Raw genomic sequence first — 27,022 nt, forward strand, 5'->3', positions numbered from 1 at the left:
TTCTTTACAAAGCTTCTCTTTGAGAACAGCCAGTTGTGACTTGAAGACAATCACAGAATAAGAACTATTTTTTTTTAGGTTTTTTTTATTGTGGTCATAATAGCTTATAACATAGTGAGATTTCAGTTGTACATTGTTAGTTGTCATACACCATATAAGTATGCTCCTTCACCCCTTGTGCCCACCCTCCACCCGCCTTCCCCCAGTAACCACTAATTTGTTCTCTTTGTCCGCAAGTTTGTTTATATTCCACATATGAGTGAAATCATATGGTGTTTGTCTTTGTCTGGCTTATTTCACTTAACGTGATGCCCTCAAGGTCCATCCATGTGGTTGCAAATGGACAATTTCATCTTTTTTATGGCTGAGTAGTATTCCATTGTATATATACACCACATCTTCTTTATCCAGTCACCAATCAGTGGGCACTTGGGTTCCTTCCACTCCTTGGCTATTGTGAATAATGCTGCAAAGAACATAGGGGTGCATAAGTCTCTTTGAATTGTTGATTTCAAGTTCTTTGGATAGATACCCAGTAGTGGGATAGCTGGGTTGTATGGTATTTCTATTTTTAATTTTTTGAGAAATCTCCAGACTGTTTTCCACAGTGGCTGCATCAGTTTGCATTCCCACCAGCAGTGGATGAGGGTTCCCTTTTCTCCACAACCTCTCCAACATTTGTTGTTTTTTGTCTTGGTGATTATAGCCATTCTAATGGGCATAATATGATATCTTAGTGTGGTTTTGATTTGCATCTCCCTGATGATTAGTGATGTTGAACATCTTTTCATGTGCCTATTGGCCATCTGTATATCTTCTTTGGAAAAATGTCTGTTCATTTCTTCTGATTGGGTTGTTTTTATCAGGTTGTTTTTTTTTTTTTTTGTAGTTAATTTGTGTGAGTTCTTTATATATTATGGAGATCAACCCCTTATTGGATGTATGATTTAAAAATATTTTCTCCCAGTTGGTGGGTTGTTTTTTCATCTAGATCTTGGTTTCCTTTGCCTTCCAGAAGCTCTTTAGTCTGATAAAGTCCCACTTGTTTATTTTTTCTTTTGTTTCCCTTGTCTGAGTAGACGTGGTGTTGGAAAAGATCCTTTTAAGTCTGATGTCAGAGTGTACTGCCTATATTCTTTTCCAGAAGTTTTATGGTTTCAGACCTTACCTTCAAGTCTTTGGTTCATTTTGAGTCTACTTTTGTGCATGGGAAAAGATAATGGTCTATTTTCATTCTTTTGCATGTGGCTGTCCAGTTTTCTCAGCACCATTTATTGAAGAGGCTTTCCTTTCTCCATCCGATGTTCTTGGCACCTTTGTCAAAGATTAGCTGTCTGTAGATGTGTGGTTTTATTTCTGGGCTTTCAGTTCTGTTCCATTGACCTATGTGTCTGTTCTTGTACGAGAACCATGTTGTTTTGATTACTGTAGCTTTGTAATATGTTTTGAAGTCAGGGATTGTGATGCCACCAACTTTGTTCTTGTTTCCCAGGATTGCTTTGGCTATTTGGGGTCTTTTGTTGCCCCATATGAATTTTAACATTCTTTATTCTATTTCTGTGAAGAATGTCATTGGGATTCTGCTGGGATTGCATTGAATCTGTAGCTTGCTTTGGGTAGTATGGACATTTTAACTATGTTTATTCTTTCAATCCATGTGCATGGAATCTCTTTCCATTTCTTAATGTCATTATCGATTTCTTTCAGTAATGTCTTATAGTTTTCCTTGTATAGGTCTTTTACATCCTTGGTTGAATTTATTGCTAGATATCTTATTCTTTTTGTTGGGATTGTAAATGGGATTGTGTTCTTGAGTTCTTGTTCTTAGTTCGTTATTAGAGTATAGAAATGCTACTGATTTTTGTAAGTTGACTTTATACCCTGCAACTTTGCCATAGTTGTTGATTATTTCTAATAGTTTTCTGATGGATTCTTTAGGGTTTTCTGTATATAAAATTATGTCATTTGCAAACAGCAAGAGTTTCACTTCTTCTCTCCCTATTTGGATTCCTTTTATTCTTTTTTCTTGCCTAATTTCTCTGGCCAAAACCTTTCAACTATGTTGAATAAGAGTGGTGAGCATGGGCACCCTTCTCTTGTTCCTGTTCTCAGAGGGATGGCTTTCAGTTTTTCCCTATTGAGTATGATGTCAGCTGTGGGCTTGTCGTATATGGCCTTTATTATGTTGAGGTACTTTCCTTTTACACCCATTTTATTGAGAGTTTTTTTCATGAATGGATGTTGGATCTTGTCAAATGCTTTCTCTGTGTCTATTGAGATTATCATGTGGGTTTTTTTCCCTCATTTTGTTAATGTGGTATATCACGTTGATTGATTTGCACATGTTTAACCATCCTTGTGTCCCTGGTATAAATCCCACTTGATCATGGTGTATGATCTTTTTAATGTATTGCTATGTTCGGTTTGCCAATATTTTGTTCAGGATTTTTGCATCTATGTTCATCAGTGATATTGGCCTATAATTTTCGTTCTTTATCTTGTCCTTATCTGGCTTTGGTATCAGAGTGATGTTGGCCTCGTAGAATGTGTTAGGAAAATTTCCGTCTTCCTCAATTTTTTGGAATAGTTTGAGAAGAATAGGTAATAAATCTTCTTTGAATGGTTGGTAGAATTCTCCTGAGAAGCCATCTGGTCCTAGACTTTTCTTTGGGGGAAGGTTTTTGATAACTGTTTCAATCTCTTTACTTGTGATTGGTCTATTCAGATTCTCTATGTCTTCTGAGAATAAGAATTATAATGAGCAACCCTGTTTTGAGATTCACGATGTACCCAGCCCTGCTTAAGTGTTTTATGTGGAGTGACCCAGTTAATCTTCACAACAACCCTATGAGGTTATCCAGCCTTACAGATGAGGACGCCCAGGTACTGGGAGGTCAAGCAACTTGCCCAAGACCATGTAGCTAGTAAGTGGTAGCGCCAGGATTCAAGTGCAGGTGAACCCTTCGCCACAAGGTGGCTGGACACCAGAGTCCATGTCCTTACCACTAGCCACCGTGCCTCCAATCAAGCTTCTTAAGACGGTGCTTCTCAAACTGGAAGAGTCTTGGAAGAGTCTTCCTTTAAAAGGTTTCTGTAATTACTCAGCTTTGTTAGATCCTTCCCTGTATACCACAACACTTTGAATCTTTGTTCTTCTAGAATATTCTCCTTAAGACAATCAGCCCTGGCTGCTGAAATCCTACCACCTATCATTCAAGGCCACAGTTAGCGCCACCTCCTTCAAGAAGTGTTCCATTGCCCTAGTTAGAAGGGATGTCTTCTGAAGAATTCCCATATCATTTTACCACTTTCTTTTCTCTCCAGCTTGAGAATAGTGCCATCCATGGTGGGGTAGGGCATCTCTGAGCTGGGATTCCAGCTCTGTCTTTTGTCTTAAGTCATTGAGCAAGTTACATAAGCTTCCTGAGCCTCAATTTCTCCACCTGTAAAATGGGCAAGTCGTATTGCATTATCAGGTGATTTAAATGAGGTCCCATGTGTAAAGTGCTTGACACTCTGCAGACACTCCCCTCATCTCCTGGATTTCAGTTATCCGGGGAGGTGTTTGTAAGTTCCTCCTGAGAAGAGGGGAGTTGTCCCCTCTGGCTCTGTCCACTCTCACCCCCATGTCCTGCATGTCCGTGGGGAGCAGGTGCTCAGCAGAAGCCTGACTGAATGATTGAGTTCCTGCTGCTGAGTCAAGCACGTCCCTGTGCCAGGGGAATGGGGTGGAGGGTCCTAGGAGGAAGGGATTGTCTACAGTGTTCCAGATCTGGACTCCAGACAGTCTCCAGGGAGGATGCCAAAGGGGAAAAGAAGGAGAGGATGAAAAAGACAGGCTGAGGTAGGGGAAATGGGGAAGGATGGAAGGTTATGCAGAGAAAGGGGAACGGGGGAAAAAGAAGGAGATAAAGGGAAGGGAGAAATGAGTCTGCAAACTGGAAAAAAGAAAATAGAGAAGCCCTATGAGGTTTCCAAACTTGAGGACAGAAAGGGAGACAGCCAAGGTCTTCCATTTCCCGCACTTGAGTACTGGGGTGGGGTGGACTAGGGTGCTGAGTGGTCTGAGTCTTCATTTGTTCCCCACCCAAATCTCATCAAACTGAGGCTAGAAATGGACTTGAACAGATGAAACCATCCCCCCACCCCACCCTACCCACCCACATCCCTAATTGCCCAGGTGGGGAAACTGAGGCACAAAGAGGAGAAATGGTTTGCTGCGGTCCAGGGCAGGGCTAGGATGGGGACCCAGGTCACAGAACCCCTAGACCATCCTTTTCTTGCTGTATCAGGCTGTGGGTGGGAGTCAGGATGCGCACATTCCGACATGAAGAAAGACAATATTAGGAATGCAGAGAGCAAATCCCAGGGTAATGGAGCCTGGTGTTTGCAATAAAAATTTAAATGTGCCGTCCTGGTGGCAATAGCAGCTTTTATCTGATCAGCCTGTCAGTGCTTAAGAAGTCTGGGTTCTGTAAATGGCAAAACCCAATTGAATTCATATTTACTGCCCTTGAGTCTCCAGGGTTTATTGTTTCTAGTGGATTACTCTCTCTCTTTCTTCTCTTCCGCCTTTTTCCTTCTCCCCCTCCTCTTCTTCCTTCTTTTTCTTACACTTCCAAGTGGCTTTATTACCCAACAATTGATTTGGAAAGTTGACAAGAGAGAAGGGCGCTCTACTGGTGTGCGGATTATTTTCCACTCTCTCCTCCAAGTAAACTCTCCACTGCTTCTGCCCTGCCCCATGCCCGGGAGCCCGCTGCATGGACAGCTCCCTGCAGGCTCCCTTGCCCTCTGGCTTCCTGGGTTTGGGTACTGGGAGGCCCCAGCAGGAGGTGGGAGGGACGGGTGAGAGAGGGGTGCCTATCCCCCTGGCCGGCTCCCTCCCAGGCCATAGTTCGTCTGTGGGTCATATCCATCCATCCACCAAGGACCACAGCTCCATCAGGTAGCTCCTCTCTGTGGCTGTCACCTGCCTGTGTCCTGAAACTGCCCTCTGTCTTTGCCCCTCAGGCCCAGGGGTGAAAGAATCAAATCTCCCCTCTGTTGCCAGCCCCTGGGAGCTGCATCACCTGCCTAGGTTCCCCTGACCTGGTGGACGTCTCTGTCCCTTCATTAAACTACCTCCAGGTACCCCTTCGATTCTGTCATCTGTTTCGTCCCAGCACCCTGACTGATAATGTGTCTCTGCCCCTTCTCCCCAGAACTGGGGGGATACAGGAGAGCAACATAACGAAGAGCAGGCAGGGGGATTCTTTCCATTAGCTTTGTAGAAAGTCGGGGAAGCCGCAGGGCTGAAGCTCAGCCTGGTCTATGGGGCGGCGTCTTATGTGTGTGGGGACAGAGATGGCATACCGGCCCAGCACCTCCTGCCCCTAAATGGACGGGCCGTCCTGCCCCACTTCCCATCTCGCCCTTTAGCAGCTGCTGGGCAGGGACATGAGAGATGGGCCGGCCTCTCGTGAGACCCCACAGTAGGCACATGGCCTTTTCCCATGTCCTCTGTGTGCTGAGAGAATCCGTGGGGGCTGTATGACAGCAAAAGTAGCCCCGATGGAGAAGTCCTTTTGCGTTCGTGTGTCGCCTTGTAAGACTAGGTTGTCTGACAGGTGAGGACTCTGTTCCAAGGCCAAGGAAAGACCAGACCTGGAGGGCAGTGAGGGCTTGTCTGTGGCTGTGCTCCCGTTGCAGCAGCCCCTCCCCACCCATGAACCTGCGAGAGGAAACAAGCACAGAAACTCCCATCAAGAAGCCAATTTGATTGTCTAAATTCTTTTTGTTTTAGTAATCAGAGGGGTTATTAGGAGAACAAGATTAAATATGCCGTGTTTGCCGTCATTCCAAATGCATAACAACAGGGCAGGGTGATGACGCATGTCTGTGCGATGAGTGCTCCTCTTGCTCAGAGCCACAGGAGGGGGGGTTGGGGGGGGGGGGCGAGCTGCCCCTGGGAGGCCCAGCTGGGGACTCACTCATGGGGAAGGGCTGCTTCCGGGAGGCCTGGTCCCCACCTGGGCCCCCAAGAGTGGGGTAAGGAAAAGGGGCTGTGAGGGGAGCAGGAGGCCACTGCTAATATCAGCCTGGGATCCCAGAGGCAGAACTGTGGGCAGATGCTGGGCATATAGAGACTAGACTCAGCCCTGTCCTCAGGGAGCCCCGGTCTGAGGGGAGACGAGGCCCTGTCCTCGGGGAACCCCAGTCTGAGGGGAGACACGGCCCTGCCCTCAGGGAGCCTGGGTCTGAGGGGAGACATGGCCCTGTCTCAGGGAGCCCCAGTCTGCTGAGCGAGATCCAACCCCTACCTCTAGTGACCTTCAAGTCTGACATCCTAGTAAGATGGCGACCCATAATTATGTCCTGCAGCTGGAGTGACCTTTAATGCTATCCAGCCATTGCCTACCCTGTAGCCTGGGTGGCTTGAAGAAGAAAAGCCAATTTTAATTTTAGCTTGAGCCAAACATAATGAGGAGAGTAAATCATAGAGTGAACGTTCCCCGGCCAAATGGAAATGAGTTTTGGATTATCTGCCGCTTTGAATTATCCATCCCACTGCTCCCTTCATTAGCCCAGTCCTAGAGAGGACCACACACTGAGGTTGCTCCTCTGAGTGTGGGGACCAGGAAAAGGCCAGGGGCGCTTGGAGCGGGGGTGCTCGTAAGTCAGAGAACTGGGGCTGCTCTGAGACTCCCAACAGAGGAGGATGAAAGGGTTAAGGCAGCGAGGACTCGGTCTTTGGATTTGATTCTGCTGGGGGAGTCCTTGGGCAAGGGAAAAAGGACCAGAAAGGCTCTGGCGACTGGAAATCCATCCCTCTGTACCCACATTCTCCCTCTCAGCTAAGAGAGTGGCCCACCCAGGTCCCCAGAGCTGGGTCCTTGCTTGAGGCTTCAGGTGATGGAATCTAACAGATGCTTGAAATGGGGACAGGGGGATTTTTGAGAAAGAATCTTGAAAGTCATGACTGAATCAAAGCAAAAATCTCTGTGTGAAATCTCTGTGTGAAAAAATCACACACTCACACGTGAGGGCAGGAGTGAAGGCTGGCAGGCGGTAACAGGGAGGAAGGCCGAGGCCTGAACTGACGCTGAGAGCTGCCAGCCCCGTGGGCTGTCTGTGTCCCCTCAGCAGGGACAGATCACAGGCAACCATGGAGATTAATGCATTTGTAGTTGACAACACGGCAGCTAAACAGCATTTGTTGCCATCAAAGCTGAACAAACAAGCTTCTCCCTCTGCCTCACACAGCCTCGACTCACAGGCAGCCTCATTCACATCCAGGCCCACATTCGGAAAACCAGGCCTCCTTCACCCACCCACACAGCCCTCCATTCACACACACGCACCCGTCCTCTCATCACCTCCATTCAGGCGACACCCCCTCACTCACACCGAGGCGCCTCCAGGCTGTTCTGGCAGACACGCCCGCTTCCTCACACACACACCTCTTCATTCACTCCCAACCTCCACATTCACACTCCACACCCATCCCCACATGGGCCTCCCTCATTCACGCACGCTCATTCACACGCTGGCTCACACGCGTCTCCAGATAAAAGAGGGCTAGTGCTCCACAGCCCTGGGGGTGAACATACTGGGTAGAGGATATTTTCCCTTCAACTATTAACGCCAATCATTTGCGTGGGAACTGAGGTCCCCTTCCTTCATGGAGTTGCTAGTTTTAGTCATTGACGAGAATGTGCACGGTTGTTATATCATTTTTTATTTCCGTGTATCTGACATTTTCACAGTGGCCGGAGCTCATTTGGTACCTTATGTAATAAGGGTTATAATTAAGAAGTGTGCCTTGGGCTGCATTCTCCAGAAACAGACCTGAAAGGACCTGAAACAAGCATTTGCGTGTAAATGGTTTATTTGGCCGGTGATGGCAGGATGCATGGGAAGAGGAGTGGGAGGTGAGATGAGGAAGGGAAGGCAGCCAATACAGGGTATGTTAGGGGCAGGTGACAGCGAAGGGTCACCAGAGCTCAGTGCTGCTGGGGACCTCTAGGAGACTGTGTGGAATGTGCCTCAGAGCTGTTCCGCCCCGGCAGTGAGGAAGAAGTTGAGGTATTTGTCTTCCATGCCCCTCACTAGCATTGGTTGGGAGCTGCTCTCTGGAGCATTACTTCTCCAGCGTGCCTGGTCTGCCCCAGACAGGGGCAAGCACGCTCCTATAGCAAGTCAGCACGTGCAGGCTGTCAAAGGTGCCAAGGGGTATGACTGCTCATGCTAGAGCACTCACTCATTCATTCACTCATTCATTCATTCACTCATTCTCCCAGCAAACATGTCCTGGGTGCCGACTCTGTGCCAGGTACCAGGCTTCCTCTGGGGATTCAGAGTTGAGCAAAATACAGTCTCTTCCAAGAAGGGGTTCCCAGGTGGTTGGGGTAGAAGACAAGGAAACACATAATTACGTTGCAGCACAATAAAAGCTATCATGGATACATTCACGTGGGGACATAATGCTGTCATGGAGAACAGAGAGGAAGCGGTTCTGAGCTTAATAACTTACTGACGACAACCACAGCTTATCTTGCACAATAGAAGTTGAAACAGAGCCTAAATGGTCTCATTCTGCCCTTTGGATGTTTTAGACATTATCTTCCCTTTTCTGTTGCCTGTGCTGTCTAAGACTGCTCTTTTTGGCTAGTTTGTGAAGAAGTTTGGGGATTTGGGATGTGGCCCCTGTCTCCACGGCATTGTTTGGGGACAGCACGGGGAATGTTTTTGCCCTTCTGTGTGGGTGTCTTTCTGCAGACAAGAAGCTAGGACCTTCTCAGGGAAGGGGTCTCCCTTGGGGATTTGGCTGTCTCTGTCTCTCTCTCTCTCTTCAAAATAGAAGCTATGGCTTCAATAGCAAAACGGCAGCTCCCTGAGGTCAAACTGGAAGGGAGCTTGTTGAGATCAAGGGTGATTCTCTCCAGCACATGCTCATTCCTCTTGCCCCCTCCCCCCTTTCTCAGGGGATCCCTATATAGTCATGCGCCGCATACTGACATTTCTGTCAACGACAGACCACATATGGACAGTTGTCCATGAGATTAGAACCATAGAGCCTAGGTGTGTAGTAGCCCATACCATCTAGGTTTGTGTAAGTGCACTCTGTGATGTTCACATAATGACAAAATTGTCTAAGGACACATTTCTCAGAACGTATCCCTGTCGTTAAGCGACGCATGACTGTACAGGGTAGCATCAGAGAGGGCGTTTGGAAAATCAGCTCTCTGATGCTAACTGGTTTTTCTTACACTTAGAAGCAGCCCCGGACTGTTGCTTCCAGAGGGTCTGGGAGGTGGAGGTGCTGGAGACGGGGCAGGGCAGAGCTGGAAGCCTCACATTGGAGCTGCACACGGGGCTTGGGGCAGGGCCAACACCTGACAACCCCCAGACCGGAGAAGCAGCCCATCAGCTGGGGTCTGGGAGTTAGTCTCCTCTCCCGTCCCTTTGCTCCAGAGCTGGCCCCTCCAGGGCTGGCCTTGAGTGGTGTGATTTATGGGAACAGCAAGTGCTCCAGGAGGGGAGGTCTAGAAAGAAGGCTCAGGCGGGTGCGTCTCCTGGTAGACCCGAACCCCTCCCACTCTTAATTCCTCCTGTCCCACCCCGGAGCACCCTGGAGGGGCCGTTTCTTTCTACCTGAAGCCGAGACAGGCATCCCCCTTGGTTTACAGGCTCCAGGGGCGGGTGGCTCCTCGGCTGGTTGCTAAGGTATCTTTTAAATGGAAATCAGGGTGGATATCACATATATCGCGCCAGCCATCTGCTAAATGCTGCCTCTTCTGTCTGGAACAGCTCGAGGTGGGTTCTGACAGGCAGACAGGGCCCAGGGGCTGGGTGAGGGGGCGGGGGAGGAAAGTCTGTGGTCTCCTCGTCAAGGGAAGAAGAGGAACTTTGCTTTTCTGCCTCCACGTCCCTTAGTTTTCCACTCTCTGTCCTCATCTTTCTTTATTCCTTTTGTTTTAAATATAAATTCCATCTGGAGATTCTGATTACACACCGTGAGCATAGTTCCACAACTCTATATTTGTTGCCAGTATGTTTAAGTGTGTGTGCATGTACGTGTGTGACTCACCACCATGGGGCCTGACAGGTGGGTCTTTCTGAGCCAATCAGAACACTACCGTTCCTTCCAGGCCCACCCCGAGCAGGAAACACGAGTGCCCAAATTTAGTACAACAGCTGGGCCATCCTAGGTTACTGAGCCATCCCGTAGTGGAGTCAGCTGGTTTCTCTGTGTACACCAGGCACGCGGAAGCCTCCGGAGGGGCCTTGTCTACTCCAAGGACCGTCGGGAGCCAGACAATCCTCCATTCAAATCGGGGTTCTTCTCAGGGGAGCTGGGCGAGTTAGGGCAGGCCCAAATGTCTTTGAACTTTCCAGTAGTTAAAATGAGGGTAGTAATACTCAGGGCCACGAGGGATGGTAGGGCAGGTTGCTCACTGCATAAGGTTGTTCAACTAAGGGGCCCTACAAATGCCCAGAGTGGGGGCACCTCTTCCAACTTGCACAAAACCACCATGTGGGCTAGCGGCAGCACTGACCTTGCAGAGTTGTTGTGAAGATCACGTGGAGAAACCAAACTGAGGGTGGGAGGAGACGCAGTTCCTACCCCGGGGGAAACTCCCAGAGATGTGCTGAGTCTCTGCAGGGCAGGTCCAGAGGAGAGCATTTCTCTTCCTCTCCCGGCTCCTCTGTTTCTGCATCTCCTGGCAAACCCCACCCCCTCCCCGAGGCCTGGCTCATAGACATTCTGAGCAGACAAGCTCTTGCTCCTCGGCAGATGGATTCCTCCTATGAAGGCTGATTCTGACATTTGATACCAGCATCCATTTCACAGCCTCGCTTCTGATCACCAAGCTCCTCTCTAAGCTTTGCCCGCAAATAATCCCGGGGCCCCTCCTGCCCGCTTTCATCTGTTTCTTTGTTCCTGATACCAGTCCTCCCCTCCTAATCTCTATCTCTCCTGGCTCGCCTCTACCCCCTACACTGTTCCGGGGTGCTGAGAGGGACCTCGGTTGCCCCTTCCACCATTTGTTCAAATCCCTGCTCAAAAGAGAGAGCCCCCACCCCAGGTGTGCACTAATTAGGTGTGTGCATCCACCCAGTCTCCTCGCCTGCCGCCCAATTTGGGGCTTAAGCTGCTTTTTGTTTAGCTGGGAGAGTAATATATTAAGTGACTGTTCTTAGAATACAATTTTAATTAAGATTCAATAGTCACTTCTCTGTCAGTAATCTTCCATGCTGATTACTTAAAATATATTTACCCAGCTCTATTATGTCACAGATTTGAATTCATTAGACGTTTGTTAATCCTCAAGAAACTTTTTTTTAAATGTGGTTTGTTTAGCATAATTTACAAGGACAAAACTGTTTGAGACAATGGGCTCTGTTCAGGGTGTGCATCTCACAGACTACTCCCTGCTTGCCGCCACCTCCAGGGGGCAGGTGACAGAGCCGAGGATGGACAGGCCCAGAGGACACCATCCATCCATCTTGCGCTGATGCAGCCCGTCCCAGGCAGCCCCCCAGGACACAGGGCACCAACAGCCTTGGCCCTGGACTCAGATGCGCCTGACAAATGTTATCATTTCCTATGTGTGCCGTGATGGGAAATGCTGGGAAGTGGTGCTTAGCCCTAGAGCACTGCAGCATTTACTGACGAGAGGTCATAAAGAAGACACCTTTCTCATGGGGCCACAGGCTTTCAGAACACTACCCCTCTACACACACACACACACACATGCACGCACGCACGCAGCCACCTCCAGCTTAGCTAGCAAGGGACATCCTTGGGTGTGGCTGTCCCGGTGTCCTCAGTGGGTGTAGGGGGTACCACTCACCTCTACTTGAGCAGATGCAGGAGCCAGAGAAATACGGCCTCCCTGACTCTAGGACCATGAGGAGTCGCACCGGAAAGCACAGCTGATGATTGGCAGAAGATGCCTCTGAATCTTCTGCTGTGACCAGGCCACTCCATAAAGAAGATTTCTCAGCTAATTAGCTAAATGAACCCCAGAAAGTAGTGATATAGAACTCAGAACCTCAGTGCCAATGCCAGAAACTCACTTTGCTCAGCACTGTATTTCATTCATTCATTCAGTTGATATTTTGGGGGCACGTACTTCCTATGAGTCAGATGTGGTGCTGGGTGCTGGGGATACAGTGATAGGTGGACAAGACAGGAAAGCTCCCTGCCTTTTGGAGTTCATCTTCTAGGAAGGCAGACAGGTAAGTAACTAAGGAATTATAATTAAAGTGTGATGAGCAATATGAGGGCAAGTGCAGGGTGCTAAGGGGCAAATAGCAGGAAGGCCTAGTTTGGTCTAGGTTTTGAAGAGGCTCCCTGGAGTTGGTGGTGTTTAAGCTAAGACCTGGAGGTAGAATAGGAGCTTGGCCAGGCAGGAGTGAAGGTAGCGGAGAAGCTGGGAAGAGACCAGAGCAGGTAGGAGGTCATGGAAGAAGATCAAACAAGGCATTTATAATTGAGAGAGACTGAGTGTAGCTGGGACATGAGAAGCAAAGGAAGAGAGAGTGGTAAGAGAGAAAGTGGGGTAGTTGGCAGGATCAGCTCTTGCAGAGACTTTTCTCGTGCTAAAAAATAAGAAGTGGGGCTGGCCCAGTGGTGTAGTGGTTAAGTTAAGTGTGCTCCACTTTGGTGGCCCAGGGTTGGCCAGTTTGGATCCTGGGCACAGACCTACACACCGCTCATCAAGCCATAGTGCAGCGGCGTCCCACATACAAAAAATAGAGGAAGATTTGCACAGATGTTAGCTCAGGGCCAATCTCCCTCACCAAAAAACATGTAAATAAATGAAAAGAATTTTTTAAAGCTTTAAAAAATAAGAAGAAGGTCAATGCATATGGAGCAGATTCCTGTTTGTTTTATCGGGCCCCAGCTAAGCATGGACCTAGAAGGCCAGAACACATTAGATCATGGAGAAGTTCGCAGGTGGAAAGCTTCTACATGTGGACACCACAGGTGTGGACGTGCCTGGTTGGATCTGGGCCAAGGTGGGCTGGTACCCCTCAGGGAGGAGGTCGGGAGAGCAGGGACTAGCTAGCGGGTGGGTAGTTGCTCTTGGGGGCCCAGAACAGACTGTGTGGAATTAGGCACATTGACACACACTTTTAATGAGGGTGATCATAATGAAGAAGAAGAAAAGGAAAAAAATCCTCTAGAACAGAGGTCAGCAAACTTTTTGTGCAAAGGGCAGGACAGTAAATATTTTAGGCTTTGCTGGCCACATTATATCTGCTGCAACTTCTCGCCTCTGTCGTTGTGGCATGAAAAAAGCCATAGACACCATGTAAACAAATGAGCATGGCCATGTTCTAATAAAACTTTATTTACAAAAACAAGTAGCTGGCTGGATTTGTCCCTTGGGCTACAGTTAGGCGACACCTGCCCTGACAGTGCTGTCCAATACGGTAGCCAATAGCCACATTGGCTAGTGAGCACTTGAAATGTGCTCTAAGTGTTCAGTATACACCGATTTTGAACACTCAGTACAAATAAAGGAGTGTTAAACATCTCAATAATTGCATTGATTACATGTTGAAATAATATTTTACATATAGTGGGTTAAATGAAATATATCACCAAAATTGATTTCACCTGTTTCTTTTACTTTTTAAAAATATGGTCGTTAAAAAATTTAAAATTCCATTCATGGCTAGTATCACATTTCAGTTGGACAGTGCTCCTCAAGAACAATACTCTCTCCAGATGAAATATAGAGGAAGTCTCTGGCCCGAAGGGTTTTGGGCAGGAGATTTACCCTTAAAGAGACTCAATAAGGAAATAGAAATCTTCACACTAAAGTAATATCTGATTGGAATAGATTTTTAAATTCACTTTATATCTTTTTTTTATCAGCTAGTTGTTTTGTCTGCATGTGTTCTCCTCAAACTGGGAATTATGGAGCTGTCCTTCCTCAAGATATTAATAGCTGTTGCTCAAAAGTTAAAAAAAGAAGGGAGCAAGACCAAATTAAACATTAATCCAGTTTCTTCACTGCAGCAGAATCTCTCAAGCTTCTGAACTTGCGAATGCGTATAGAGCTTTCGCAAGAGTAAGCAAGAGCAGGCAGCGCTTCCTTAACTCGTTGGCCTTAGAAGTCTTTCTTGCAGAACCCTAATTAGCACTCCTAAAAGGCAATTCGAGAACTGCTGGTCTGCGTGATGCTACACAACCAGGGTGCATGATTTTCCAAAGGTCCAGCTCAACTGATGTTTGCAGCCCTGCACAAAGAGAGCCACTGTTAGTACAACATGGAGTAGTAGAAACAGCAGGACTAGAAAGCACAAAGCCCTGAGCCAACAACCTGTTCCTTTCTTCCCTAGATATTCATTCATGCAAATGCACCTACTGTGTGCCAGGTGGTGCTTTAGGCCTTGAGTATATAGTGGTGAGTAAAAACAAGTCCCAACCTCTTGGGGCTTCGTTGCCAGTACAGAAGATAAACAACAAACAAGTAGTAAAATATCTAGTAAGTTGGATAGTGATAAATTTCAAGGAGAAAATGCAAAGCAGGGAAGGGGGCTCTGCATAGACAGGTGGGGCCCGGTGAAAAGGGCACTTTTGAGTAGAGATCTGAAGGAGGCTGTGAGTTGTGGACAACTCCCCTCTCTGCACACACAGGTGAGCCCTTCCTTGTGAAGGGTGTTCGTGAGGTGAGACGGTGTGTCTGAAGGTCCAGGGAGAGGACCCCGCACACTCTCAGAAGTTCCTGCCTTTGCTTCCTGCCCTTCTTTACTTCCCCTCCTTCACTCCTCTGAACTCCCAAAGATCCATCCCACTGTGTGGATTCTCCACGGTGAAGAATTCCCCACTCACCTTGGTGTCTCTCAGGGCCAGCTCTCTCCATGTCCACGTCCTTGTTCTTAAGGAATGTGGGTCCAATTTCATTTCCTGCAGCCTCAACCAATTAAGAAGGCAAAACTACTTCAAAATACTCACTTTGCAAATCCAATGATGATTGGATGAACCACCGGTATGGTGTTATCCATCCACCCATCTATCCATTCATCCACCCAACAAACACTTATCGGGCACCTACTATGTTCCAGCCACTGTGCTAGATGCGTGGGACGGAGCAATGAACAAAACAGACAAAAGGACCTGTCCTTCTGGAGCTGACAGTCTAGTGGGGGAGACAGGAAATATTCCATAACACACTCAATAAGTAAATTAGTCTGTTAGAAGGTGATAAGAGCTAAAGAAAAAAGAAAAGTAAAACTGTGTTAGCGGGGTTGGTGGAATAGATTACGCACTGCACCAGCACATGCAACTCTGCTGCTCCCCAAAGCGGGGGGCAGTGTGAGGGAGGAAGCTCTGGGTGAGGGCATTAGGAAGTCACCTCCTGACCCTGACCTTGTGTCCCTCCCTTCCAGGCACCACGGCCTGAGTGACCAGACCATGGAGACCCTGCTTGGTGGCCTGCTGGCGTTTGGCATGGCGTTTGCTGTGGTCAACGCCTGCCCCAAGTACTGTGTCTGCCAGAACCTGTCTGAGTCACTGGGGACCCTGTGCCCCTCCAAGGGGCTGCTCTTCGTGCCCCCTGACATCGACCGGAGGACGGTGGAGCTGCGTCTGGGGGGCAACTTCATCATCCACATCGGCCGCCAGGACTTCGCCAACATGACGGGGCTGGTGGACCTGACGCTGTCCAGGAACACCATCAGCCACATCCAGCCCTTCTCCTTCCTGGACCTCGAGAGCCTCCGCTCCCTGCACCTTGACAGCAACAGGCTGCCCAGCCTTGGGGAGGACACCCTGCGGGGCCTGGTCAACCTGCAGCACCTCATCGTGAATAACAACCAGCTGGGCGGCATCGCTGACGAGGCCTTCGAGGACTTTCTACTGACACTGGAGGACCTGGACCTCTCCTACAACAACCTCCAGGGCCTGCCCTGGGGCTCCGTGCGGCGCATGGTCAACCTCCACCAGCTGAGCCTGGACCACAACCTGCTGGACCACATCGCCGAGGGCACCTTTGCCGACCTGCAGAAACTGGCCCGCCTGGACCTCACTTCCAACCGGCTGCAGAAGCTGCCCCCAGACCCCATCTTTGCCCGCTCCCAGGCCTCTGCTCTGACTGCCACACCCTTTGCCCCACCCTTGTCCTTTAGTTTTGGGGGGAACCCACTGCACTGCAACTGTGAGCTTCTCTGGCTGCGGAGGCTGGAGCGGGACGATGACCTGGAGACCTGTGGCTCCCCGGGGGGCCTCAAGGGCCGCTACTTCTGGCATGTACGTGAGGAGGAGTTTGTGTGTGAGCCGCCTCTCATCACCCAGCACACGCACAAGCTGCTGGTTCTGGAGGGCCAGGCGGCCACACTCAAGTGCAAGGCCATCGGGGACCCCAGCCCCCTCATCCACTGGGTGGCCCCCGATGACCGCCTGGTGGGGAACTCCTCCAGGACTGCCGTGTATGACAACGGCACCCTGGACATCCTCATCACCACATCTCAGGACAGCGGTGCCTTCACCTGCATCGCCGCCAACGCCGCTGGGGAGGCCACAGCTATGGTGGAGCTGTCCATTGTCCAGCTGCCGCACCTCAGCAACAGCACCAGCCGTACCGCACCCCCCAAGTCCCGCCTCTCGGACATCACTGGCTCCAGCAAGACCGGCAGGGGAGGTGGAGGCAGTGGGGGCGGGGAGCCTCCCAAAAGCCCCCCAGAACGGGCTGTGTTGGTGTCCGATGTGACCACCACCTCCGCCCTGGTCAAGTGGTCGGTCAGCAAGTCAGCGCCCCGGGTGAAGATGTACCAGCTGCAGTACAACTGCTCCGACGATGAGGTACTGATTTACAGGTGAGCCGGGGCTGCGGCAAAGGCAGGAGTTGGCTGGCAGGGGAAGGCGGAGGTGATGGGGAGGGCTTGGAGCTGTTCCCACCCCATGCCCCAGAGGTGCTTGGGGGGAGCCTGGGGCAAACTGAGCCATATGTGCAGGTAGGAGGAGACAGGAAGAACATCAATTACAAGTTTCAGAAGAGAGGAACCCACATGGGCAGCCGGAAGACGTGTGGGTCGGAGGACCATGCCCCCCAGGGGCACGGCTGTGGTAAGCGGGCATGTAGCTATGAGCCTGCGAACTTTCTGTTTTGAGCCCCAGCTGGAGGACATGCAAGAACTCTTGTTCTTGGCCCACCTCTGGGCTGCAAGATCTGATCCTCCAAGGAGGAGTGAATCTGGCCTCCACCTGGCCTCCTGTGCAGTTGTGGGTAAGGCTTTGAGGTCAGCAAGAGTAGAATTCAGACCATGGCTCTGCCACTTGTTAGTTGTTTAATTCTCCTGGCCTGCCTCATTCTCCTCATCTGTAAAATGGGGGTAATTCATTTCTGTCTTAGTCTGGACACTCGGTTGCAGCCAATTCAAACTGGCTTACAAAAGAAGAAAGAAAAAGGGACAGGTAATGTGTTGGCTCACGTACTTGAAAAGTCAGGAAACTGCTTCAGGCTCAGGTGGATCAAAGGCCCCACAAACATCCTGTATTCTCAGTTTCTTACCTTCCCTCACTTCCATTTTCTTCTGGTTTGGTTTTACAAGGCAGCCTCTTTCTTCTGAGCAGCCCTAGATCAGGGAGAGTGTCCCTTTGTCCCTTCCCCAATGGGCCCCACAGAAGTCCTGGATGAGCTGATGAGCCAGAGCAGGTCATGTGAGCCCCCTGGATATTAGAGGTGGGGTCATCCTGCCCACCTGTCCTGACCTCTCTGGGCCTCAGTCTCCTCATCTGGAAATGCTGCTGATGATGTTGACCTGGTAAATTTGCTCCTGGACCAAGGGGCCGTTTCCCAGGGCTGGTAGAAAGGGAGGTTAGGACTGAATGGCAGCAGTGGAATTGCATATGTCCCTCTGAGGGAGGGAGGCGCTCCAAGTGGTAGATAGAGGCCAGAGGGCTGGGACGTCTGACGGCAGATGCCTTCCCTTCTCAGCCAGCCTCGCTTTGTGGTAAACACGAAGGGACGCGGCCTAGAACCTTACCACTCAAGGAATGCGTGGTTTCTTTTGAAACCCTGTGTTTTATTTTATGCATTTAAAATGATTATTCTGAGAAGAGATTGCACAGGCTTCACCAGACAGCCGAAGGGCCCGTGGTGCAGGAGAGGTCAAGAACCGAGATTCATCGCTGAGGTTTCTTCCAGCTCCGGCCGGAGTAGATGAGTCTCTGGATGGGAAGGGGCGGGGAGAAGAACATGAGAGGAAGGCGTTCATTCACTAGCGGAGTCCATGAGTCTGAGGGTGATGCTCCCGCAGCCGGAGGAGCCAGGGAGCTTCCCTACCCATCATACACTTGGCTTATCTGGAGAGTGGCTTCATTTTTCAGGATGTAGAGAAAGCAGCATTTGGACTGAGCTTAAATATGTGCATATATACTTATATAGAGAGATATAGATATAGATATATAAACTTAAATTTAATACGTATACCCATTTTTCTAATTATAAAAGTAATAGAAAATTTGGAAAATAGAGAAATGATAAAGAGGGAAATAAAAATTACCAGTAATCCCAAAGTGAACCAGACACATGTGGCCTCTCGGTTTTATTTCAATTCAAAACAATATTCATGATCAATCTAGTGTATGCTTTTGTTTCTTATTTCTTTCCACTCAATGTTATAGCTTGCTTAGTTCCCGTGATAGTAAAACATTTTTCATTTTTGGCTGTACCATAATTTATTTAACCAATTTTCTATTGTTGGACATTTACGTTGTTTCCCATCTTTCAATATTAATATAAGGCAGCTGTGGATATTTTTGGATGTAAATATATTTGTGCAACTTCAATGATTTCCTTAGCATATTGTCCTAGGGGTTGAATTACTGGTGTAAGGAGTAAATTATAATCTTCATACCTTGCATATAAATATTTATTTACCCTCTCGCCCATGGAGGGTGACAGTGCCCTTTTGACCACACTTTTGCCAATTATTGAATATCTAATCACTTTTACCTTTGCTGATTTTATAGGTGAAAAATGGAACCTGCTTTAATTTGCATTTCTTTGATGGCTTGTGAGGTTGACCTTTTGAAAATAAGTATATTTCTTCGCTTGTGAATTTATTATATGGTCTTGACTTTGATAAAAGTGTGAAGGCGAAAAGCTCCGGGCTGTGAGGCTGGCACAGGCACTGGGGGAAGGAAAAGGCAGCATACGAGGCGGGGGGAGACGTTGGCATCAAGGCGGCCGGCGGCGCACTGAGGTTGTCAAAATGACGCCCGCCCTGGGGTCTCAGAAACCCTGGGAGGGATGCAAGAGTGACTGGGGCTGCGCTCCTGAAGTCACTCAGGATGGGCACTGAAACTTCTTCAACTGGTGATTGACAACCTGGAGACACTTGGTTTATAAATACAAATCAAATGAAAGCATGAAATGTTGGATAAAATGAAGGCAGGTAACAATGCTGATGTCCTCTTGAGGTGTCATGAGGACCGGAAGAGGCACAGCATGGAAAGCCCCCAACAGTGTGTTCACATAGTGACCAAGGGGTACAAGTTATTATTATTGTTAGTAAGAGCTGTAGTAACAGTAACGGTCAGAGTAGGAACATTGTCTTGTCCGCCGTCCTGGGGAGGAGACGGAAGACGAAGGTTGGGTACACAATTCAGTCTGTAGGAAGACAGGTTTCCAAAATCTTAGAGAAAAGGGTCGGAGGAGTCTACAGGCAGCTAACAGTAACAGCAGTCGCTAGCCAACGTTGCTGCCAGCTTACTGTGAGTGTGACACGTAGCCTTACAGGCAGTACCTTTAATTCTCCTGGACACGCCGAAAAATAAAAAAGGCCGAGAGAATTCACCAACTGCCACAGTCACGCAGGGCTGATTTGAATCCAGGCCTTCCGGCTTCAGCGCCCAGACTCAGCCACTGCAGCCGTGCTGCCCAGGGTCCTGAGAGCAAGGGGAGAGTCAGAGAAAGCAACTGCAGGCTTTTAGAAAATGAATTGTCCCCATTGGAGAGAAAAGACACCAGCGGCTGCTCAGTGGCTCTCTGACGTGCTCAGACTTTAACAAGGAGGTGCACCAAAAAAGGGAAGAAAGGCCTATATCCAAAGATGAATATTAAAGAGAGTACAGACAGAGTAAAGGCAGCCAAAAAGGGCTTTTTAATCCTTGTCCGTATCAAGAAGAAAAAAATGACAAAAGTCTCTGGTTGGGAAAGAGGTTGCAAAGAGACGGAACAAGAGCTGGCAGGCAAAGGCGCACAGTTTCCAATTTGCCTCCACCCTCCCCAGCAAGGGGGACGAGAGCAGCAATAACAGTACCCACAAATCTGCCATAAGAGCTTGCTTGCGCCGGGCGCTGTTCTAAGGGCTCTATGCTCTTAGTGAGTGCCTAAGTGAGTACTAACTCACTTAGCTCCCCAAACCCCAAGAGCAGAGAACTGTGGCTATTTCACTTTCCCTGTGAGAAACTTACCCAGCGTGCTACACAGGGGGCCGTAGCAGAGACAGAATTTGAACCCAGGCGACCTGGGGAGGATGAGACCAACACTACGAGAGGGAACCGAAGGCCAGCAGAGACATGGCACACTGCGGTGCCTGAGTTCTGGTCCCCACTCCCCGAGGGTCACGTCCAGGACTGAAGGAACACCAGATGAGGGTCCCAAGCCCGAGGAGTGGTCATGAGACAGGGTGGACAGACAGAGACGTGCCTAAGTGCGGAAAAGGGCTGATATTCTGCTTTTCGAAGAATAGACTCGGGAAAGCACAGGATGCTAGGCTGGGCTGGAGTCACTGCCAAATTCTAGAAAGGATTTCTCAACAGATGGCTGTAAGCCCTTGGAAAAGAATGCTGATCGCCAGGACCCGATATAGCTTCACAAGGTCCTGCCAAATTACTGAGCTTCTTCAGGAGACAGTGGGCCAGCAGTTCTCAACCTTCGAAGCTGCCTGTTCATCCTTCAGGAGGGCGACAGTCCTCCACGACAGTCCTCCATGACAGCCATTCTCTACTAGGCCCGGGCCCCAAGCGTCTCCACGGGCAAGTGGACCAGGATCTCTGGGGGGATAGTACGCTTCGAAACAGCCTGGGAGTTCCCATCGGCTGTGACGCACCACCATCAACAGTCTGTCACAATGGTATAGGACATTTGACAAAATCTCACACTGTGTTTGGGACAAAATGGAGAAATGTGAACTGGTGAGGTGGGCTTGTCGCTGGTCAAATAACCAGACTGATTAATGAATGGACGTGAACGTGCAAGACAGCCTCTGCCTCGTGCCTCAGCTTCTGCCCCCATTTCTGTACTCTCGATATGTTTTCTTATTGACCTGGGCAACGACACAGAAAATATACACTCCTTTCGGTTCAAGGATTCAATGGCATGAGTGCAAAGTGATGAAAATCTGACTCGCTTGGAATTTTGTGGGGCATAGGCAGAGAGTTTTAGTTGATCTCAAGGACATCATGGCCACAAAGTGATGGAGCTGCTGAAAGACTCCCTTAGTTTTTGGTTGTGTTAACAGAAGTAAAGTGCTCAGATCATGGGAGGTTATGAGTCTAATCATTGAGTGCTTCAAGCTGGTCAGAGCTGAGCTGTAATATGTTTAATACAAGATGGCACAGTCTTAAGAGTCATTTTTGCCAACTGCCATGCATCCAGAGATCAGCTGGTGAGAATGGGATTCTGGAAGCTCATGTGAAATGGACAAAGGGGACTTTGGAGCTGAGAACTTAGAAAAGAAGTCATAGCTCCCTTAACTTACTCAAAGAACTTATGAGTAGACGAGAGGAAAAAAAAACACACACAGACTCACACATGAAAGTAGGCACCAGCCCTTTACAAGAAAAAGTTCCAACAGCACAGCTTGACACACTTCCCTCCTTGCTCTCCATCTGGCTGTGAGATGGTTCGGTTTTGTGTCTTTCTCCCTCGCTAGCATGTGCTGTTCACGCGTACTCATCTCTGTGCTCCCATCTCCTCGTAAGTCCTAGCCCACGGGAGCTACTGAGTCAACATGCGATGAACTGAACGGAATGGAGATGAGCATCAGAGCTGCCCAGCAGCAGGAAGCAGCTGCCTGTCCCAGAAGGGTTCTTGCAGAACCTGGCTGATCCGTGCCGGGGACAGCGAATGGGCAGCCCAACCTCGGGCAGGTGTGGGAACATTTGACCGAAATGATCCCTGCCCTGATAGTTTCATACACTGTTTAAGACTTTTATACTCCCATGATCAAGACAAGGTTGCCATTGCTAAACCCACTTGCTATCACCAGTCGGGGCCGCTGTGGCATCTTACCTCCTCGGGGTAGGGTGCCCTGTCTTGTACGGGTTAAGCCCCAGGGCCTGAGGTCACACACAGGGACTTCAGCAGAGACTGAGATTGTCCAACCAGAGGTGGACACAGCCGTTGAAAGGTCACCACTGACCCCCGCCAAGGGCCCACAGGAGCTCTGGGGAGCTGTGAGCAGTGTCTGAAAACATCAGGTTCTGTCCTGCATGCCGGGATGCGGGGCAGAGGCCTGAGTGATCCCAAATCATGGCTAACTCAGGAGTCGAATTGCCTGTGAAATCACGTCTTGCTCTTTTGTCAGATAACTAGCTCCCTAATTATCTGGTGGTCCTTGCTGGCCTCCCAAGGCATCTGCCTTCCCTGAGTACACAGGGCTGAGCCCCATGGGCCGACCGAGGGACACGCAGGTCACAGACGGTCCACAGTGGGGCCTGGTCTGTTTCCCCTGAGACTGGGGAGGGCGACTCCCGTCTCTCTCTCAGCCCAGGGCCTGCGCTTTCAGGAAGTGGCTGGCATTAATGGGGACAGTGTCAGAGTGAGGGGGGTGGGGGTCAACCAGGGAAAGAGGAAGGGTGGCGAGAGGGGATTCAGAAGGAAGGGGGCCTCCCCTCCCCACCGGAGAAAGCGGTAGCCCACCCCGGCTTGGCCTCATTCTGGTGTGACATGGAAAGTTAAGTGCCCTGCATGTCATTATCAGCCCAAGTGACATTCACAAACACTTGTCTCCAAGAGTCATCCAGAACATCTGTCCCCAGGCGTGATGTTGGAGCGATCCCCAGGAGGGGTAGGGAGCAGCAAGCACACTCCTAGAGCTCAGTGTGGAATCAGCCAGGGGCCGCCCTGCCTTCAGTTTGCTTATTCTGTGGCATCATCTCCATGCAGGGCAAGTGAGGGACGTGAGGAGAGGGCCCCCGAAGGTGGGGGAAGGCAGCAGCCATCCCTCTGCTCTGTCTCTAGGTCCCCTTTCCATGCCATATTCTTCTCTGATTGTCAGGCATACCCCCACCCTCAGGAGACTGGACCGCCTTACTGAGTTTTGCAGGGCTGTTGGGGAGGAGGCATCTTTTACTGTTGCTCTGTCTCCCATCTGGGGACAGGATAAGGGGGCAGATTCTGCCAATTCCCACCCCATCAGGACCCTGTCAATCAGCCCTTAAGAGGAGCTCTGCTCCCTCCCCATGAAAATACAGCCATCCCCACCACGCGGTGTAGGGAAATCTAATGAACCCGGGATTTTGTGGAGATGGGGAGAAGCTGGTAGGGACAGGTGTTCCCTAAAGCGGGGGGCAGGCCACGCACAGGACCTGCCGCCTCTGCAGGGGGAAGGTCCTCTGACTCAGTCAGCTGCTTCCGCAGACAGCCCTGCTTCTACAGAAAGGGACGGAGCCCCCACAGACAGGGGAAGGAAGAGCTGTGAAGGAGGAAGTTGGGTGGATGCGGGGAAAGCTCCCCAGGCTTCTCCCCGATCAGAGCCAAATCAAAATCAGCCTGCCTTGGACTTTACATTTTCCTAAAGTTCTTTCACACTGTTTCACTGTCGAAACGTGGCACCCACAAGGGGGCATGGACAGGATGAATGTCACACCCATTTTAGAGCTGGTAGAACTCAGTCTCAAACTAATGGAATAGATTTCCCAAAGTTCCAAATGATAAAGGCCGGAGACGTGTTCTCCCGTGTCCGTGCCAGGTACTGTGCTGGGGGCACACCTTATCATGCCCAGGAGGGAGTGACGGCTGCAGACCTGGGCTGAGGGGCACCGACTGTGAGGCCTCTTTCTGGGAAGGACAGGGTACCCACTGCGAGCCTGCTGGGATTTTCTCTTCCAGCTTTAGTCTCCTACCCCCATTTCTGAGGTCTAGCAATGTTGAGGCAAAGGGGAACTGGAGTGCCAGTGAGAACCTTGGGTCCCGCTCAGGAATAGCCACCTGGGGCCAGCTAGCAGAGAAGGTGGGCAAGATGAGCATTTCTGGGTTCTAGGCCTCACCGGGTGAGCCATTGTGAAGTGACAAAGTCACCAGGGACATCACAGAGAAAGTGAGTCCGGAGTCAGAAGTCCAGAGTACCATTTAGGATGAACAGAAAGCTCTACCTAACGTGACTTAACTCATAGGGGTTTCTATGTCTCTCTCGTAATGAAGTCCAGTGGAAGAGAGTTCAGGTCTGCTTTTCTGGGCAGCCTAGCTACCTTCTTCTAGCTTCTTCTAGCCTTCTGCTCTGCCATCATCAGCATACAGTTTCTGTTCTTAAGGTCACCTCATGGTGCAAAATGACTGCTGGAGCTCTAACTATCACATCTCCCTTCTTCACAGCAGGAAAGATGAAATACAGAAGGGCAAGAGGGCAAAGGGGAGGGGTTCTCAGAGGCCCCAGCCAATAATTTCCACTTACATCTCATTGGTCACATCTGTCTGCAAGGGAAGCTGGGAAATGTAGTCTTTTTAAAAGCTAGGCACACTGCACTGCCATTAATATAGAGAAGATAGGGAGGCGGCCAGCACTTCCAGAACCTCAGTTTGCACCCCAGCTCCACCGTTTACTAGTCCTGGGACCACAAGCAAATCACAGCACTGCTGTCAGTCTCCATTTTCTCATCCATAAAATGGAACAGAGATTTCTTTCTGCATATTTCATAGGATTGTGGCAGAGCCTAAATGAGATCAAGTATTTGAAAGTGCATCTTTCATAGTCAACCATGAAATATTGGATACACGTAAGGCCTTATTGTTATTATGAGCCTGCCTACTTTCCCTTCTTGGGCCCTTCTTGTCCCTGATCTCCAGGCAGCCTCTTGTGGCTCTAGTCTTCAAAATCTTACTCTAAGAGAGTTGCAAACTTGGAAAATGATCTGATAGGGTTTTAAGGGATCAAGGTAAAAGGTGTAACTCCTTTCAGAAATTTTTGAAATTCAATTGGGAATTCTGAAAGACCTAAAGGAATGAATCTCTAATGGTGGAATTTCAAAACCCACAGCAATCTTGTGCAGAGGGAGACATTTTTCAGGGACATCTTCCAAGGGTATCTGAAATCAGTACCTTCTCATCCTGTCCCTCTTGCCCTGCACAAGAAGATGACACCACTCAGATTCAAAAACCTTCAGGGCATCTGTTCAGAGGATTTCTCCACTTGTCATTCCCTCTTTAGTCTCAAAAAACTCTGGCTGGAGACATCTTCGAAGATAGAAATAATTGGCAAGGGGAAAGGGATTAGAGTGTGCATCTGGTCTGCCTCACTTCTGAAATGCAACTTTTCCCTCTAGTAAGGGAGAACCAGAGAACCAGTCCCCTTTTAGTTTTATATATGTTTGGTTAGTTTGGGGATGGGAGTGGGGATATGGTTTATTTCACCCCAGGAATGGTGTGAAATCAAAGAAAGGGGTCAGGCAGGAGGAGTGTCTGAGACTATGGGGTCAGTGCTGGTGGCGGCCGCCATCAGAATGACCGGAATTTCCAAGCGTGTTCACAGCATCACAGCAGCCAGCTCTGCTCAGCCTCATAACAACCCAGAAGGGCCGGGGTGGGGGAGGTGTGAGGCCCAGGCCTTCTGACCCCAAGCAGGAGGTTTCCCACTAGCCAGTGTCCCCAGCCCTGGCTGCACACTGGAATCCCTTGGGGAGTTGCAGCCTCCCTCCAAGAGATCCCAAGTCAGCTTGGGGTGGCACCCGAGCTTCGGTGTTTGCACAGCCCCCCAGGGACTCTGACGTGCAGTCAGCATCATGCCGCCTGCCAGTGAGGTCACGGGAGCGGGCAGCACTGGTGGGCAGAGCCATTGTAAACCCCACAGTGAGGGCTTTGGCTTCTGAGCTTTTGGTGACAGGAGAACCCAGGAGACCTGGGTTCCAATCCTGCTGATCGTCTCACCTCTCGGAGACTTCGCTTTATCTGTGACATTGAAATAAAAATCCCTTCGAGCGGGGTTATCTCCAAAGAGAGACAGTATGAGAAACACATGGGAAACAGATCACCTTGTGCATCACCATTGCTGGAGTCATTTTCTTGCTCCCTGGCTGAGCCTGAGGGATTGAGACAAGGAGGACAGAATGGGGGCCTCAGACACGGGCTCTCGTTACCTCCCCTCTCTCTTCTCGGAGCCTCAGGTTGCTCATCTGCAGAATGGGGTAATCATAGCCGTCTGCTCCCCTCAGCAGGTGGTTGTGAAATGAGCATCTTCATCAAGTGCGAAGTGCCTCTGGGAGCAGAGCTCGGACCACAGTGGCTTCACAAATTTGGGGGTTTGTTTCTGTCGTATCACAGAATTCCAGAGGGAGCTGGTGTGGCAGCTCCATGGGCTCCCGGGACTGTAGCTCCTTCTGCAGGTCAATTGCACGATCCTTAACATGTGGCTCAGCGCTCGCTGACACTTCCGCCTGGGGACTGTGCCTGGCAGGCGCAGCCCACAGGCAGGGCAGGCTAAAGTGCAGGGCTTTTGACCTCCCCAGGAGCAGCCGCAGCCTATGGCAGAGGGAGTTGGAGGATTAATACCCCAGCTTCCTCCCTCTTGGGGGCAGCAGGAAGGGGGCCACTGGGGCACGCTCTAGGCCGTCTCCCAGTGGTTCCCAGGCAGACCGAGCCCCAGTGGCCCACAGTGGTAACTTGCTTCGCGAAACACCCTATAGGGACTTTCTTCCTCACCTCCTTACCACAGCATCCTGGGCCCACCTCCCAGTTAAACTACTGGTGCTCGAATCCTTGTCTCAGGGTCTGTTTCCAGGGAACTCACACTAAAACAGGGGCCAACCTCCCAGACGCGTCAGCCCCTTTAAAGAGCACCCCAGAGGTCCCACCCA

The 27,022-nt window shown here is 49.8% G+C and overlaps 1 protein-coding gene across 1 annotated transcript in view; it reads left to right on the top strand.

Moving 5' to 3' along the window:
• The first annotated feature begins 15,418 nt into the window (after window positions 1-15,418).
• Window positions 15,419-27,022, top strand: part of LRFN2 (leucine rich repeat and fibronectin type III domain containing 2) — a 37,600-nt gene continuing 25,996 nt past the window's right edge. Inside the window, exon 1 of the mRNA XM_046638840.1 lies at window positions 15,419-16,818. Coding sequence (XP_046494796.1) covers window positions 15,419-16,818 — 1,400 coding nt within the window. The remainder of the gene's footprint in view (window positions 16,819-27,022) is intronic.

This window comes from Equus quagga, chromosome 15, assembly GCF_021613505.1.
Source record: "Equus quagga isolate Etosha38 chromosome 15, UCLA_HA_Equagga_1.0, whole genome shotgun sequence".
NCBI lineage: Eukaryota > Metazoa > Chordata > Mammalia > Perissodactyla > Equidae > Equus > Equus quagga.